The 14,913-nt window shown below is 42.4% G+C and overlaps 1 protein-coding gene across 1 annotated transcript in view; it reads right to left on the reverse strand.

Moving 5' to 3' along the window:
• Positions 1-14,913, reverse strand: part of FRAS1 (Fraser extracellular matrix complex subunit 1) — a 421,505-nt gene that overhangs the window by 3,389 nt on the left and 403,203 nt on the right. The window contains exons 70-72 of the mRNA XM_040480456.1: positions 12,103-12,219; positions 4,112-4,278; positions 1,041-1,246 (exon numbers count right to left, since the gene is read on the reverse strand). Of these exons, the coding sequence (XP_040336390.1) occupies positions 1,041-1,246; positions 4,112-4,278; positions 12,103-12,219 (490 nt within the window). The remainder of the gene's footprint in view (positions 1-1,040; positions 1,247-4,111; positions 4,279-12,102; positions 12,220-14,913) is intronic.

Here is a 14,913-nt window from a genome sequence, read left to right on the forward strand (position 1 = left end):
TTTATTTTTGGGACAGAGAGAGCCAGGTCACGATCTCGCGGTCCGGGAGTTCGAGCCCCGCGTCGGGCTCTGGGCTGATGGCTCAGAGCCTGGAGCCTGTTTCCGATTCTGTGTCTCCCTCTCTCTCTGCCCCTCCCCCGTTCATGCTCTGTCTCTCTCTGTCCCAAAAATAAATAAACGTTGAAAAAAAAAAAAACAAACAAACAAACCAAGGACACTAAAGTCTTTTGTTCACATGGTTTGTATCTATCAATGTTTACTCTATTAAAATTAACACTGAAAAATTAGAACATACTTACTAATTCATTTTAAAGTGGCAATGAAAAACCCATTGCATGTTAACATAAATAACATTTTTTTAGGGAAAATACCTATAGTCACCACCATCTCCTCAAAAGAGACCTGGCATTGTTTTACATTTTTGCAAATCTCTGGAAAAGAACTAGATTCTCAAAACTTCTATAGTGAATCAGCTGTAATATGTTACTTTGGTTGAAGTATATGAAGAAAATTTGGCCTCACACAGATATGTAGTTGGAAAAGGGAGGAATATTTTCATACATTTTTCAGATAATTGTGGATATTCTGTTTTCATACTAAATCAAACTTGGTAATTAGTATTTTTAAAAGATTAGTTATAATGTGGAATTTGAAACCATATCAATAAACCTTTCATACTCTCTATATTCATGAGGGAATTAGTGTGAAGAAAAGCAGCCATCATCATATTATGAAAGTAGTTTTGACCTTGTGGATTCCCTGAAAGAGAATCAGGGATATTCAGAAGTCTCTGGTCTGTACTTTGAGAAACACTGGCCTTGACTTTCCTTTTCTTGTGACATTAATAAAAGCCTGTCTTGTTACCTGCCATAACCATCACATCTGGTAATATGTACTAGCATTTAGCTGATCAGAGATAAACAATAATTATATGTATAGAGAGAATACCATCGAGAGTGGGGTTCTATCTGCTTAGGCAGAATTCATAGCTGAGGAAATCAACTCGAGTGTCAGCTGTTGAACACAAATAGTTAGCATACCAACAGCAGAAATCTGTGTTTTAGGTGTTTGTTGGGCTGAATGCATCCATACTGCGGCCCCTCATTGTAGATTGTACCCGTGGGATCGAAGAAAGGGACATAGCCATCCTTGCCAGTACAAAGATAGACTTTTTCCAGCTGGAGTTTGTAAGCAGAATTAAGGTTTTGTTCTGGATTCCAAAGTACTCGGCCATAAAGGATTTGCCCTGGAAAGATTTGAGAGGCATTAATTAGGTCAGACTTTAAGAGTAAAGAGAAAGAAATGTCAAGGGTAGAAAGGATTTAACACACTCCCTCAGAGTCAAAAGTACATCTCTATGAAGAGCTCTATGTTTCCAAGTGCCCCTGAAATATTCATTCATTTACAGCTTCTTTCATTCAACAAACATTAAGGAAGCATGTAAGGTGTATCAAGAACTGTTAGGCACAGGGGAAACAAAGGTGGGTGAGATACAGGTGAGAGGACAGAAATTAACCCTAACCAATTGCTAAAAGTAGCTAACATTTATCAGACTCATACGATTTGCTAGGTCTTGTACTAAGTTCTTCCCATATGAGAACTCACGTAGTGCTTACAACTTTAGAGATGAGAAAGTTGCAGCACTGAGTGGTTAAGGGGCTTGTTGAAGGTCACAGAGCTAGTAAGTGGTGATGGTAGGATTCAAAGTGAAGGTATTTTGGTTCTAAAACCCACGTTATTAGCCACCACAATACTGTACTGTTATGAACCACAATAAAGGAAGGAACATAATGTTATGTGAGCATATAGGCGAGCACAGAAATCTGCCTGGGGAGAGGTGTAGAAAGATTTAAAGAGGAAACAAACATGAGTATCCTAAAACATGAGTAGGCATTTGCCAGACAGCACATTTGAAGTAGGAGACTGGGGAGAGTGTTTGAGGCAAAAGAAAGTCCATGCACAAAATACTGAATGCTGGAAGGGCATGAGTCCTAGTAAAGTTCCTGTCTCCTTAGTGCCTGCTATGGCACCACATTCTTTACCTATACTATCTTATTTATTCCTCCCAAGAGCCCAAGAAATAGGTCCAGTTATTATCCACATTTTAAATACTGTGTCCAAGATTTTGTATCTGTGACAGGGGGGGGGGGGGGGGGATAAGAAATTGAGCACAAATCAGTCTGACTCCAAATGCTTGTCCAGATCATTTGCTATGTGGCACTGAGTAGGTCAGTGTGACTAGAGAGGAGGCTGTTCACAGGTTCTAGCAGGAGACACTCCTGGGATGATAGGCTAAGGATGCTGGGGAGGCTGTACTTTGGTGTGTAAGAAATAGGGAACACTGAAAGATTTTAAGCATGGGTGTAACATCAACTCACTGGGGCTTCAGAAACATGGAGAATGGAGGAAAGACAAAGGGTCTAGAGTCACAGAGATTGGGAAGGGGGCTCTGTGAGAGATAGGTATCTATAACATAGCTGTGAATCAAGGGGATAAACTCAAGAAATGTCTTGGAGTCAGATTCCACTGATCTTAATGACAGACAGGAGGACAATCCTGAGGTTTTTGCCCTGGGCACCTGGAGTATGATGCAATCACTGTGGCAGTGGATGTGGCAGGAGTATGTCTGGAGGAAGATAAGTCCAGTTCTAGACACTTCCAGGCATCTGAAAGACATTCATTTGAAGCACTTTGGTAGTTCCAGAGCCCCATGTGGAAATGTGGAAATGAAGTTCAGGAGAGATCAGGGATAAGGTCGACTCTTAAGGAATGGGTGTGAAGTAGTAGATAGGAAGTTCAGAGCAAAGCGATGGGCCCAGCCATAGGGATGGTCAGAGGTAGCACTGGAGTGATGCCAGAAGGAACCAAGCATGGGACCTGGGGACAGCAACATGGATATGGCAGAGGATGAAGACCCAGGGCGGGAGAGTGAGAAGTGGTCAGAGAAGCAAGATGATGTCAGGTGAGGGTGGTGCAAAGGAAACCCAACAGGGAAAAGTGTGAAAACCCACTAATTTGGTGTCATTGACAAAAGAGATGTCTGAGCTGTGGTAGGACAAACCCAGCTTGCAACAGATAGACAGAGAAGAAGGGCCATAGAGACAGTGAATGTTCACTCTTTGAAGAAGTTTCTCAGAGAAAAGAAAAGGAGAAAACAGCCTTAACTTTGAAGGGGAGTTAGGGTTGAGGGATGCTTTTTTCTCTCTTACAGGCAGAACTTGAATGTGTTTATAGGGTGAGAGAAAAAACTCAGATATGAGGAGAAGATTAAAAGTAAGAAAAAGGCAGAAGGGGTAATTGAGAGAAGAAAGGCAGATAATTGACTAATTCTTTTATTCAATCAATCAATGTTTATTGAGCACCTAGGCACTGATGGTATGGTGTGCACATTTGATATTTGATCACAACCTCTATTATCATGGAACTCACAGTCTAGTGGAAGAAACAGGCAACAAATAAGTAAAGAAATATGTGATATGTATTATAGAATATTAAAAATTGTGAGAAGTACTATCAAAAATGAATAACGTTCCGTGAAAGTAAAAACTATGGAGGCCTACGCTCAGTTGTCAGGTGTGGTCAGGGAAGGCCTCTTTGAGGAGGTTCATATTTAAGTAGAGAAGAGAAGAAGGAGCCAACCTTTTGAAACATCAAGAAAACCACATTTGAGGTGAGGAGGGAGCACAGGAATCATTTCCAGTAGAGAAAGCATGATGGAGAGGACGTAGACATTTACACCTTGAGGCTGGTACGTAGTAGGGGTCATGCTATGTACTTTCTCTGAGTAATTGAGAGATAGAGAGACTTACTCAAAGTCAAGACAGTGTGTTAGAATCAGGCTGGGAATTCCAGTCTTCTAACCACTCAGACCAGTGTTTTCCACAATTCTACCACCCTGCCAATCATTATAGCACCACATATGTAATCTTATTTTGAAACAGCATGAAAGAAGGATGTGGGTCTGTTCCTTGGTTAAACCTTGGCTGCCCTAAAACCAAGCCCAGAGGAATCTTCACAGGAGAGTTGCCTGGAAACTAATGAGCAGAGACCTGTCCTAAAGCATCTCAAGTCTGATCAGAGTCTCTTTTTGTAGGTGAAGGAAACAACTTACCTTTTGAGAAGGCCCCTTTATAATCCATTTCTGCCAGTGACATATCAGATGTATTGGGATCCATTAGGAATACCTTCTCATTATTGCAGAGCTGAAATTCAGTATTGAGTGAGTACACAACTGGTACAGGGCGGTTGGTCTGCTGGAATGCAATGGGGATCAGGAATCTAAATGTGGGAGAAACAAGAGCTCCTTGAGAGCAGGGTCAACTTTGTAAACTTCGAGCTGCCCTCCCTTCCTACCCTTCTCAGGTTTGTGAACAGAGCTTTGTTGCAGGTGCTAAATGATCACTGAATAAAGAGATGTGTGTCGGAGAGGCACTTTATTAGTTTGGGTCATTATGAGGTTAATCTGCTCTTTTGAGCAGAAATAATCTAATTCATCTTTAGAACTCTTTTGTACTCTCTGCTTTTCCTGGCGCTTTCATTCTGAAGGTCCCCAAGGTTGCTCTTTGATTGCTAAAGGACTCACTGCCATGGTGCTCTGCTTAGACTTCTCTGTCCCAGATCTTCATACTCTGAGACTTTGACTTTTTCAATTAGATCCAAACTTATTTATCCTTTGTCCCACTCTTTAAGACATTTCTAGACAATACTCTCTTGCCTCACTCCCTACTTTAACCTCCCTGGCCTTCTTTCTTGGTCTTTTAAATCTGCTCTTTTCTTCTCAGCCTTTGGCAGGTAAGGGCTCCTCCAGCCAGACTGGCTTTCTTTAGGTCTCTTGATGTGTTCTCTACTCCAAATTTTCACTGCCTCGGGACTCACTGTTCAACAAATATTCGCTGTGCTTTTATTATAAGATAGACATTGTTCTAGTAATGGGAATCCATCTGTGAACAAAGTAGAAAAATATATGCCCTCGGGGACATTACATTCCAATAGGAAGACAGTTAATAAAGTAAGTTCAAAAACATATAGTACATTAGAAGGAAGCAGGCGATGAAGAGAAACACTAGGCAGAGAAAAGGAATGCTAGGAAGAAGTTAAGCTGGAACTTTTAAATGTGGAGGGCATGGAAGGCCTCAGTGAGAGGAAAACTAGGAGGTTAGAGGTACCCTTACCTGAGATGGGAAAACTGTGGGAGGACTAGATTTGGTGGAGAAAGATAAGGGATTAAGAAACAGGCATGTTCAACTTGGGAGGCCTATAAGAGAGCCAGGTGGAGATGCTGAGCAGTCAATCTGATGCACAAGTCTGGATCTGAGAGGTAAGCCCTGGGCTGAAGGTGCTCCTTTGCATTTAAAACCTTAAGAATGAATGAATGAAACCACCACATGAAAACCGAGAAGGGGAGTACAGTGATTCCTCAGAAAGTTAAAGATAGAACTACCCTATGACTCAGCAACTGCACTACTAGGTATTTAGCCAAAGGATACAAAAATACTGACTTCAAGGGGCACACGCACCCCAATGTATTTAGCAGCACTATCAACAATAGCCAAATTATAGAAAAAGCCCAAATGTCCATCGATTGATCAATGGATAAAGATGTATATACACGATGGAATGTTACACAGCCATCAAAAGAATGAAATTTTGCCATTTGCAGCAATGTGGATGGAGCTAGAGAGTATTATGCTAAGCAAAATAAGTCAGAGAACATACGATTTCACTCATATGTGGAATTTAAGAAGAATAAGAGATGAACATAGAGGAAGGGAAGGAAAAATAAGATAAAAACAGACTCTTAACTATAGAAAACAAACTGAGGGATACTGAAGGGGAAATAGGTGGGGGATGGGCCAAATGGGTGAGGGTTATTAAGGAGGGCACTTGTGATAAGCACTTGGTTGTGCGTAAGTGATGAATCACTGAACTCTACTCCTGAGACCAATACTACAGTATATGTTAACTCACTTGAATTAACATAAAATCTTGGAAAGAAAAAAAAAAAAAAGAAGAAAACAGAGAAGAGACAGGTCAGACATGACACTTAGGGCACTCAAATTCAAAAACAATAGAAAAGAGAAGGAACCAGCAGGGCAGATGGTGAGGAAAAGCCAGTGGCGTACAAGGAAAACCTACAGAGCACGACAGTCCAGCTGAGTGAAGAAAGCGTCTCAAGGAGGAGACTGAACAACTGCTAAATGTTGTGAAGCCATCACAAAAATCAAGATAAGACTTAACCCCTGGTTCTAGTAAGACACAGTCACTGGTGACCTTGATAAGATCAAGCTGGGTTAAGGGATGAGAGCAGAAGTGTCACTGCAGCAGGCTCCAGAGATAATGGAAGGTGACAAACCGGAAATTGTGAATCTAGGCGACTTTTAAGGGACAGCTTAACGTACAAGGAAGGAGAAAAATGGGTGGGGAGGGTGAAACGGGGTCAAGAAGGGACTTTTATTTTTTAGAGATGGGAAAAGTTACGTTTTCAATGCTGATTGGAATGATTCATAGAGAGAACTGCTCCTTTATAAGATGCTCTTTATAAAGTAGAGAGGATTTGGGTTCCAGTGCACAAGTGGAGCCGCTGGCTGTGAGCAGGAGCCAGGGCTATTCTGCATTCCGACGGGTGTGCATGTGCAGATGCAGGAGGTCAGCAGATAGGACAGTAGGAGCTTGGGTGAGTTCTCTTCTGGTTTCTTCTGTTTCCTCCATGAAATAGGACACAAAATAATCAGCTGAGGGTGAGGACGGGGAGATACAGCAATCTGAGTGGGAAGGAGAAGGAGTAAAATAGTTGAGAAGAATGGGAGAGTGAAGCCATTGGTTAGGGGACCGTTGTTTCCTGCTGGGAAGCCCTGAGGGTCCACCTGAGATTAGTGATAATGCATTTAGTTTCCTGACTTTGATCTTGCTGCACCTTCTGCTGGAATACTCCTCCTCTGTCTGCCTTTCTTTGCCGAATTAACTCCTAGTTATCCTCCAGATCTCAACTCAAACACCCCTGTCTCTAGGAAGCTCATGCTCTTTCTCCTCCCTTCCAGGCTTGGTCAGACCCCTTATCATTTGTTCTCATCACACTGTGCACTTTTCTTTCCAAGTACTTATCATGGTTTGATATTTTATTTAAATGTGACTTTAAATGTACATCTGATCAAAGTCCACCTCACCCATTACAGGTTCCACTAGCGTCACAGCCCATATGTATCTGCTCGTTGTCATATCTTCAATGAAAGCCAAGCTTCTGACACATACATTTATTAAAGAATGATGCATGACTGATAATTTCAATGCTTTATGCTTCCAAGAGAGTCTATCTGACCATTCCTTACTTTTAATGGAAAGTGCTCCAGTGGGTAGTTTTGAGAGGGTTGGGGTATAGGAGGAACTTGGAGTGTGGAGGCAACCCACACAAGCCAGGGCTGACCCTGCTTCAACAACTTTGATGTCACCATTAGTTGCACGGCAGCTCATTTAGCTGACTCAGGGAAACAGGTTTTTCTTGTTCATACTGGTGTTACCAGACTCCACATAGCGCCTGACACCTAAGACACTCAATAAATATTGACTGATTAAATAGAACAAATGATGGATTTGAGATGATGAAGATGATGAGGATTTATAAGGTTAGAAGGTATTACAGACCTCACAAAAACAGGCATCACGTGAGACACAATTCTTTTGAATTAGGTTTGAATTCCCTGAGTCAGTCTTGATTATTTGTTGTGTTATGGTTCTACTGCATCCGTATGGAGCCACAGAGGTGATCAAAAGCCAGGTTATGCCCTATGGAAAGTCACCCTGGGAATAACAAGGACCCCACAAGTAACGATCTCCCTGATGCAAGGCAAAGATTTCCAACTCTGAAGCCTTAGAATACTGACTCAACAACACTCTTCCCTCTGTGGCCTCCCACACCCACACACACCAGTGGATGGAAATGGGTTGGTGCTTTCTTTGCTCCCTTTTGCCATTTTCAAACCTCTCTCCTCTTACAAAAAAAAAAAAAGAAAAATCCAGGACCTACCCTGGAGAAACTCTTCTCACACATGTACACTCAGAGACAAATAGAGTATTCCTCCTAATAGAATATGGAATTGTAAGTCAAATAGAATGGTCAAATAAATTGTGGAATATTCCCACAATGAATACCTTAAGGCGGTGAAAACCACACTACAGCTACATGAATCAACACAAATGTTGATATACTTATGAATCAGGAAATGATTCACTGAGCAAAAAAGAAAACTTGCAGAGAGAATTTGTGCAGTATGACATTTTTATATCGCTCAAAAAAACACATGCAAAACCATGCAGAAGTAAAAAGGAGGTAAACCATAAACCAAAACAAGGAATGATAAATACAAACATCAGTCTAGTGGTTATCTTGGCCAAAAGGTGGAAGAGAGAGCAAGTGGAAAGGGCACTAAGGGTATTTAAAAGGTACTGGTGGGGCACCTGGGGGGCTCAGTCAGTTGAGCATCCAACTATTAGTTTTGGCTCAGGTCATGATCTCATGTTTCGTGGCTTTGAGGCCCATGTTGGGCTCCATGCTCACAGCGTAGAACCTGCTTAAGATCCTCTGTCTCACTTTCTCTCTGCCCCTCCCCCACTCATGCTCGCACTCTCTCTCTCTCTCAAAATAAATAAATAAACTTAAAAAAAATAAAAGGTACTGGTAATGTTCTATTTCTTTTTTTTCTTTACTCCAACTTTCACTGGTTATAAAATGGAAAGAACAGTGTCAATTTTCTGGGGGGCCACTGTGGTAAGAATTAACTCTTCAGAGCCTAGTACAGAGTCTCCCGCATAGTCTGCACTCCATACATGATCTTTCATATCACTGGTAGTTGTTACTACTCATTTTATCATGAATAGCACAGCCTAAGAGATACTCATTTATTGTAGTTGCAATTCATATCAGGTAATATTCTGTTTCTTGAGGTATTATATGTGTACTATATATGGTCTTCTGACTATCTAAAATAATATTCCTATTTGGGCACCTGGGCGGCTCAGTTGGTTAAGTGTCTGACTTCGACACAGGTCATGATTTCACGGTTCATGAGTTCGAGCCCCCCATCAGCCTTGCCGCTGTCAGTGCAGAACCTGCTTCAGGTCCTCTGTCCCCCACCTCCTCTGTGCCCCTCCCCCACTTGTGCTCTTTCTCTCAAAAATAAATAAACACTAAATAAATGAATAAATAAATAAATAAATAAGATAATATTCATAATTTAACAATTTTAATACATGAATAGAAATCTCCAGTATATCTTACCAGATTATTTGCCCTCATTCTTCCTTATTTCAGCCAACCACTATTTTCCTGGTCACTTTCCCTCCCTCATTTAGCTGACTGTGGTGTTCCTACCATTAATCTTGATGATTTCAACATCCACATGGATGAATCATCTAATACCTTAACCCCTCAGTTCCTTAATATCTTCACCTCAAAGAGCTTGTTCTTCCCCCCAACCACAGCCACCTATGCTTCATGGTCCTACTATGCACCACCTCCAAGAATATCATTTTCCAGCACCTCACTCTCTAACTACCACCTCCTAACTTCCCAGCTCACCCCTGCTACTACTCCTGTTCATTCATTCTCCAGTCACGTAGAACCTCCCTGACCACTTGTCCCAGCATACTGAGAAACTGGAACACTGACACACTCATGGTGGGAATGTACACACAATGTTACATATTACAAACACTTCAGAAAACAGTTTGGCAGTTTCTTAAAAAGTTAAGCATGCAGGGGGCGCCTGGGTGGCTCAGTCCGTTAAGCCGCTGACTTTGGCTCAGGTCATGATCTCACAGTTGGTGGGTTCAAACCCCACATCAGGCTCTGTGCTGACATCTTGGAGCCTGGAGCCTGCTTCAGAATTTGTGTCTCCCTCGCTCTCTGCCCCTCCCCCACTTATGCTTTCTCCCTCAAAAATAAATATTTTTTAAAAATGCCAAAAAAAAAGTTAAGCATATATTCCCCATATGATCCAGCCATTCCATTCCTAAGTATTTACACAAGAAAACTGAAAGCATATGTCCATGTAAAGGTCTGTGTATATACATTCATAGCAGCTTTATTTATCATAGCCATCAACTGGAAACACCCCAAATGCCCACCAACTGATGAGCTGATAAACAAATTGTAGTATATCCACACCATGGACTACAATTCGGCAATTACAGGAACAAACTGCTGATAATACACAACAGGAATGCATGAAAATAATCGCACTGTGTGAAAAAAGCCAGAGAAGAAGAATGCATACTGTATGATGCCATTTATATAAATTTCTAGAAAATGCAAACTAATCTGTAGTGACAGAAAGCAGATCAGTGGATGCCTGGACAAGGGGGGGGGCTGGGCGGGGGGGGTTGGGATGACCAAGGGGCATGAGGAAACTTCGAAGGAAATGGATATATTCACTATCTTAGTTCTGATGGTTTCATGGGTGTTGTAAAAATTTATCAGTTGGACGTACCATAAATATGCAGTTTATCTTATTGTCAATAATATGGCAATTTAACAATCACTCAACAGGCTCTCAGCACAGCCTGATCTGCTGCCATCTATACAGACAGCATACTTTCCCACTCTCTAAGATGGCTGCCTCACTTCCTCCTCTCTTCTCAAACCTCAGTGTTCCTCACTTCCATCCCATGCTTGGTTTCTCATTTTATGGAGAAAATGGATTTAATCAGATTCTACTTTTCATCCCTGCCCTCCCATTCTACCAATTTTCCCCTCGCCTATATCCACACACACCTGCATGCCTTCCTCTCTCTGTGAGTAAACATTCTGTGCTTTTAGCAAAGGTCAGCCCTTCCCCTCTCATCCCGGGCCTATCCCCACCCTATTCAAGGGTTTGGCTCTGCAGATTTTCCCTTGTTCTGCTGCAACATTAAATTTCACCTAAAGACCAACTGGGTTACCTTCACCAGAGGACAAATATCCTGAAATATTTTCTACTCTAAAACACAAATAAGACCTCCTTTGACTTTGTTTCTAGCTACTGTCCCTCTCTGCTGATGTCCTTTATAATAAAACACCTTCGACACAGTTTACCCCTGTTGTCTCTACTTTCTCGTCGCCATCTCTTAAGCCCACTCCAACCAGACTTTAACCCCTCACTCCACTGACCCTGCCCTTTGTCAAGATCATCAATGACTTCTGAATCACCAAATCCAATGCCCAATTCTCAGTTTCTTAATCTGAACGTCACATTCCAAATTATCTTCTCTTTATGATAATGTCAGATCCTGTCTTCAGCATCATCTCTCAGAAATGTTTTCTCTTCACTTTGCTCTGCTCCTGGGAAAATGGCACTCGACTATCCACTGTCTGAGAGCAGAGGTTACTTTTAGTCCTCTGCTATAATCTCCAGTCTGGACCAGAGCCAAGCACATGGTAAAAGCCGAGTTAATACTGGTTGAATGAATGAATACATGGCATAATGCAGACAGTCTCAGGTCTCAGGTGAGTACAGGCTGATGTATAGTTGATTCTTGTTATTTGTGGTAAGTATGTTCTATAAAGTCACAGTGAACACTGAATTAGTGAATACTGAATCACTGCTCTTAGGGGAAATAGAGGGTAGAGTCCCTGCAGCCTCTGGTCACAACATTTTGATTGACCGACCAATACCAAACACTGTTTTATGCATGTTTCTGCTTAGAATACCTTACTTAATATGTTGCTCATTTGTTAACGTGGAACTGACAAACCTATGCCCAGTGAAGCCTATCCGACTTTCCCCGAGGCACATCACAGCCTACCTGTACTTAGAAACACCACATAGCACTTCAGCACTACGCTTGGGAGCCATTATAAACCGTGAAATCACCAAGAAAAAGCACACAAATTTGAAAACCGTGGTACTATGTAGCCATGGAAAGGATACTTGTTTCTAGTACAAAAGCTGCAACAAGAAGGCCTTACTTGACCTGAGCCGGGAATGTGCGTGTCCAGTGACTCAACAATTTGCCACTCTGCATGTCCATGAATGACCGTGAAGGCACCGCGAGAACGGACTTGGCAGATACAAATACATTTTAGCGAGGAGGTGGATTTACAAACAGTGAAGATCTCCTGCATTTCCCTACCTTTCTGGGGCATGTGCAGTGCAGGCCAAAGGCTTCTCCCCTGGATCAATCCATGGCTGTGTGGGCTGCACAGTGCATGGAATCAGGTGGATGGTATACTCCCCCGAGTAGTCCTTCCTGGAAACACACAGAGCAGACTGTGGTCAGAGGGGACATTTTATAGATTATTTACTTACCCAGAAACACACTGACTTTTCAGATGGCATTTGTGCCCGGCATCCACAACCTTTACGAGCCTGCAAACACAATTTTCAGAAATCCGCCATGGATTGTTTTAACCATCAGGGTATTATCCAGAGGTGTTAATTGGTGCTATTTTCCTTTATCCTATTCAGGTCCTTTTCCTGAGAAAAGCTGAGAAAGGCGTATTGTTTGTAAAAACCTAAAAGGCCCAGTGAAGATAAAACAGAACCGGCCACTTCCTTCAGATTTCCACGAAACTTGTTTGACAATTTCTGTTTGGCACTTCCAGTTGACGGACACCCTGTTCAACACATGCTCAACTGCTAAAGATGTTACTTATTAAGATGTGAACACGGCAGCTGCTGCTCTGACAGAAGTGGTGGCAAATGCCTCAGGGTTAAAGGACACCCCTCTCCAGAGAATGCCCCCACCCCCGTTAGCGCAGCACTCAGTTTCCAGGCTCCTCTCCCAAACTCTAGAGGCTCAGCCCTTTGTGGAGCTGAAGAAAAATCTCTCTTCTCACAGGAGACCGAGGGCTGCCATTTTCCCTTTATGTGGTGGATCACATTCTGAAGGTTATGACACCAAAGACCATGGAGCGTTTGTACCCTCACCTACTTCATTTCCTTCGCTTGTCATGGAGTAGCAGCCCCAGCCCTGGCAGGTTGTCTGGAAGACAGCCAGGTAGCCAGAGACTTCAGGAAGATTCTTCAAGGAGTCTTGGGAGGCTGCCATCCCCTGAATGAAGAGTGCAGGGCTAGGAGTCTTAATTCTAACTACTGTGAGCGATCTGTGACAGTTCTCGCGTTTGCTGTGTTTCTTTTTTGACCATTTCTTGTGTATTCATCTATTTATTCATAAACTGATAGCAAAGAAATACATAAACAGAAGTTTTGTGACGCATCCTGGGTCATTGTAGTGGAATGGCACAAGCTACAAACTGTGAGACAGTCTAAACCTGGCTTGGCATTGCCTCTGAATGACTGTATGACTTTTCACATGCCACACAAACTTACAGGGCTTGGTTTCTAAGCCCCTTCCTGTCTGACAGTCTATGTGTCTGCAGTTTTCCTACGTGATCCCTATCTTCCTCCAAGCTTAGACTTTATACACCATATTTGAATTACATGAAAATTGACATGTATAATGTGAATAGTAACCCATAATTAATAGAAATGCTTAGGCAGAACTGACCATGCCCGACCCTTGCTTTCAAACAGGACAGATCATGTTGCCCCTCTGCTCAAACCCTGCTGTGGCTCCCAATGCACTGGGGTAAAAGTCAAAATCCATGCACTGGTCTACAAGGCTCCACATGGTGGCCCTACCCCATCCCCTTACATTTTTGACCTTACTGCCTATCCTCCTTCTCCTTGCTCACTCCAGTCCAGCCACACCAGCCTCCTTGCTATTCCCCAAGATGCTAGAAATGCTGTCAGTTCAGGAACTCTGCCAGGAACTTCTTTCCCTGATAATCTGCATAGCGAATTCCCTCATCTCCTTCACGTATTTGTTCAAGTGTACATTCTTGATGAGGGCTACTTTGAAGATCTTAATTAAAATTACAATGTCCCCTTCCCCATCCTGATTCCCCTTACCCTGCTCTAAATCTTTTATTTTTCCATAGCACTCCCCACCTTCTGAGAACATGCTCTACTATACTTACTTATTGACCTTTTTATGTCTTTTTACTTTACTGTAAGTGCTGTGTGCAAGGATCTTTAAATTGTTCACTGATGTATCCAAGTGCCTAGAACCTTCTGCAAAACACAGCAAATGCTCAATAAATATTTTTTGAACAAATGAATGCAGGATTTCATGGCCTCCCAAACCCACAGTCCTACTTTTCCCATCCCTAAATATGATTTAGGTCTGTTTCCTCACCATCCCTGTGTATATACCAAACACAGCCCTAGATGCAGGTCTTTAATTCTAAAGTTCCTCTCCTCTCCTTTCAAAAAATTAGACATTACTCATATTGCAACATGGAGCATGAGCTGTGACCCTCCTCCAGGAAGATTTGTACAGCTCCCTAACCCTCCCTGAACCGCTATAGTCTCAGTGTTCCTTACCTCTTACAGTGCACATTGCACAGAATGCTGGATGGTGTTCCATACTTTGCCATTTATCCAAATATTTTTGTCTCCTTACCTCAAACTTAAACTCTTAAAGGATGTTTATTCAGGACCTACCATGTGGTAAAACCTGTAGCTCTGGGGATTCAAGATCAATCAGGTATGACTTTACCCTTGGGGAGCTCACCAGCTAGTGGAAAATAGGATTCTACTTAGAGCATTTAATATAATGAACTGTGTTTTGGTAGAAAATGGAACAAAGAGGGAATGGGAGGAGGATCTTCTAGCACTGGATGGAGAGTCGGCAAAGATGTCACAGAGGGGTCAGTATTTGAGAGTATTTGAGCTGGGGCTCAGAAGAGTTCAAGGTCTGCAAGAGGGAAAGAGTAGGAAGGGCAGAGGGAATGGAAATGTAGTTGGGTTAGTGGGTTCAGGGGTTGATGAGATATTTAATGTGGTTGGGAGGTTGGGTTTGAGATGAGGCAGAAGGGAGGGTGTGGGCTCTGAATAAAGAATTTGGACTTCATCCAGTAGGCAGTGGGGAGTTAGCAGA

Source organism: Herpailurus yagouaroundi, unplaced genomic scaffold, assembly GCF_014898765.1.
Source record: "Herpailurus yagouaroundi ecotype Mexico unplaced genomic scaffold, PumYag 28, whole genome shotgun sequence".
NCBI classification, from domain to species: Eukaryota; Metazoa; Chordata; class Mammalia; order Carnivora; family Felidae; genus Herpailurus; species Herpailurus yagouaroundi.